Below are 2,315 nucleotides of genomic sequence, written 5' to 3' on the forward strand. Positions count from 1 at the left end.
CCTCTCTCCTTCACATCACTCTCTGTTCCTGCTCCTCTAGGGCTTTGTTCTGTTCTGACACCAGCTTCATGAAAGCATAAACCTACTGTTTACAGTGCAGCTACTTCTAATTTACACCAAAAAACCTCTAAGAGCTAAGGGTTGCTTTCAAATCCCTAGTCTAGGAAATTCTCTCAAGCAAAATTTCACTTACTTCCTATTGCAAATATAATACAGAATGAACTGTGTTCACTATGTGCAAATATAATTCTTCCATCCTCCTTAAATAAACCTTTCCTTGACTTTTAAAGTTTTTCTGGATTTTAGTCCATTAAAGAGTTCTGAGATTTGAAGGTTCATAAATCAAGTACTTAATAAGAAAAGTACAAAAAAAGAAGTAAAGGTGTTAGCAAGGTGGTGTCAAAATATCAGAGAATTAGCAACCAACACACTTAGCAGAAATCCAAACAATAGAATAGAAACTACAATAAAAATTTCAGTCAGTGAAGGTAATGTGATTGCTTTCCCTAACACATTGATTCTTGACAAGTTCTGAATTGTGACCACATCAAGGATGCTAAGCTCCACCACAGCTTCAGGACACTTTTGAGTTCCTCACTGATACTTGCTTCAGCACTACTCATTTGTCAGTATTGGCTTTCATTTCTTCCCCTTTGCAGACTTAAGGTCTGAGGTGAATTGTATGTGTTTTCTTTTGAAAAACCTAACAGCAGTCTCCTATGTTAGCTGTCTCCTCCGTTTTCTTCTCACTCCTGCTTCAAAAGCACATTTCTCTTAGATAAGTCACAGGAGGGTGCTTGACCAAGCCAGCAGCAATTCCTCCCTGCTGTGCACCTGTGGTGACACTGGGTGCCACGCTGGGAAGCTGCTGCACATCCAGTGTGCTGGGGTCACTGTGAGTAGTCGTGCTGTAGATAGCGGATCAGTCTGTCTGGGAGGGGCAGTGTGTCCAGGAGTTTAATGCGGTTCCTTCCAACCAGGCTCCGGACCTTGATGCGGCAAAGGTGGGAAAGAGGTCGTGGAGGTTCTGAAAGACAGGTGCGTCAGAAACGTGAGCAGAACAGGTTTTAACTCCAGGTACTTGAGCTCAGCTTGGGCAGGGGAGTGTCAGGAGGAAAATGGGAGAAGGAAGAATGAAAAAAGAGTTTTTTTCTGTAATGAAGGGATAATATGTCTGGTGGCAGAACATGTATTCTGAGGCATGACAGAGGGAAGGGTGTGGGCCTGGAGGGTGGGGTGCTGTACCCATCTCAGCCATAGCAATGGGCTTTCTAGGAGGATTTAAAAAAGCTATTTCAAAGTGTTTAGCCTTCCCACTGAAAATAAAGGCAATAGGTACCAAATTCAGCTTGGTGCCAGAAAACTGATTCTGATAATATCTATGAAAGACTTTTTCCTGAGGGGGGTATTAGGAGAGTGGAATATTAATAAAGGCTTTAAAGGGCACTGGTGCCTGCTAGGCTGCTGTGGAGATTGCTGTGCTGCCCATCTATCCTGATCTGACTGAACCCCAGCTACATCCAAATGGGCCTTTCTACACTGGTGTGCTCATTCCCAGTGGGTCAGATCGATGGCTGATGTGCATTTCACACCACAGGGCCAGTGACACGCCAGAAATTTCTGACACTCATACCTGGTCAGTCACAGAAGGGAAATCCTTTCAAAGATTTCAAGTTTATGGGATGAATATTAAGAGGAGATGGTGACTGAGGTTTTGAATCCAGCAGTGGGACTGTTTGTGCTGGATTCTGTTCTGGGAGACCATACCTGCTTTTTCTTTAATGACAGCCCAGTCCTCATAGCTGTCAATATGCTCCTTGAGCCGGGAACAGAGCTGCACATTTCCCACATAATCCAGAAGAACATCGATGATTGGCCCAGCCCAGCGACTTATCTCTGGAGTAGACACCATTTCACAAAACTTCAAGGAAAAACAGATGGACTGCCATCAGTGGGACATAAATGCACTTGTGGAAACAGCAATTGCAATAGCCCTGATAGCTTTCATGGTACCCCCCTTCTACCAGCTGTGAGGGCAATCACCAGTTTCCCTTCAGGAAACTTCAACTAAAGCCTGTTCTTTTTCAGCTGAGGGTAGAACCCCCTCTTTGCAACCACAGGATCACACAAATCCCTGGCTAAGTCCTAGCTCTGGAGCATGCAATAATGCTGAACTGTTTGCAAGTCCTAACTTTGCCCCAAGCTAATCAGGGGCTACTGGAAGGTCCATGCAGTGTAGGGCCTTGTGGCATAGCATGCTGGGTCCTTTCCCCTCTTGGTGGGGCTCTGTGGGGCAAAATGAAATCTTAGGGAAA

The 2,315-nt window shown here is 44.8% G+C and overlaps 1 protein-coding gene across 1 annotated transcript in view; it reads right to left on the minus strand.

The window, feature by feature from the left end:
- Positions 1-312: 312 nt before the first annotated feature.
- Positions 313-2,315, minus strand: part of ASB2 (ankyrin repeat and SOCS box containing 2) — a 21,144-nt gene continuing 19,141 nt past the window's right edge. The window contains exons 7-8 of the mRNA XM_014311888.2: positions 1,768-1,921; positions 313-1,027 (exon numbers count right to left, since the gene is read on the minus strand). Of these exons, the coding sequence (XP_014167363.1) occupies positions 891-1,027; positions 1,768-1,921 (291 nt within the window). The 3' untranslated portion in view covers positions 313-890. The remainder of the gene's footprint in view (positions 1,028-1,767; positions 1,922-2,315) is intronic.

Source organism: Geospiza fortis, unplaced genomic scaffold (genome assembly GCF_000277835.1).
Source record: "Geospiza fortis unplaced genomic scaffold, GeoFor_1.0 scaffold23, whole genome shotgun sequence".
NCBI lineage: Eukaryota > Metazoa > Chordata > Aves > Passeriformes > Thraupidae > Geospiza > Geospiza fortis.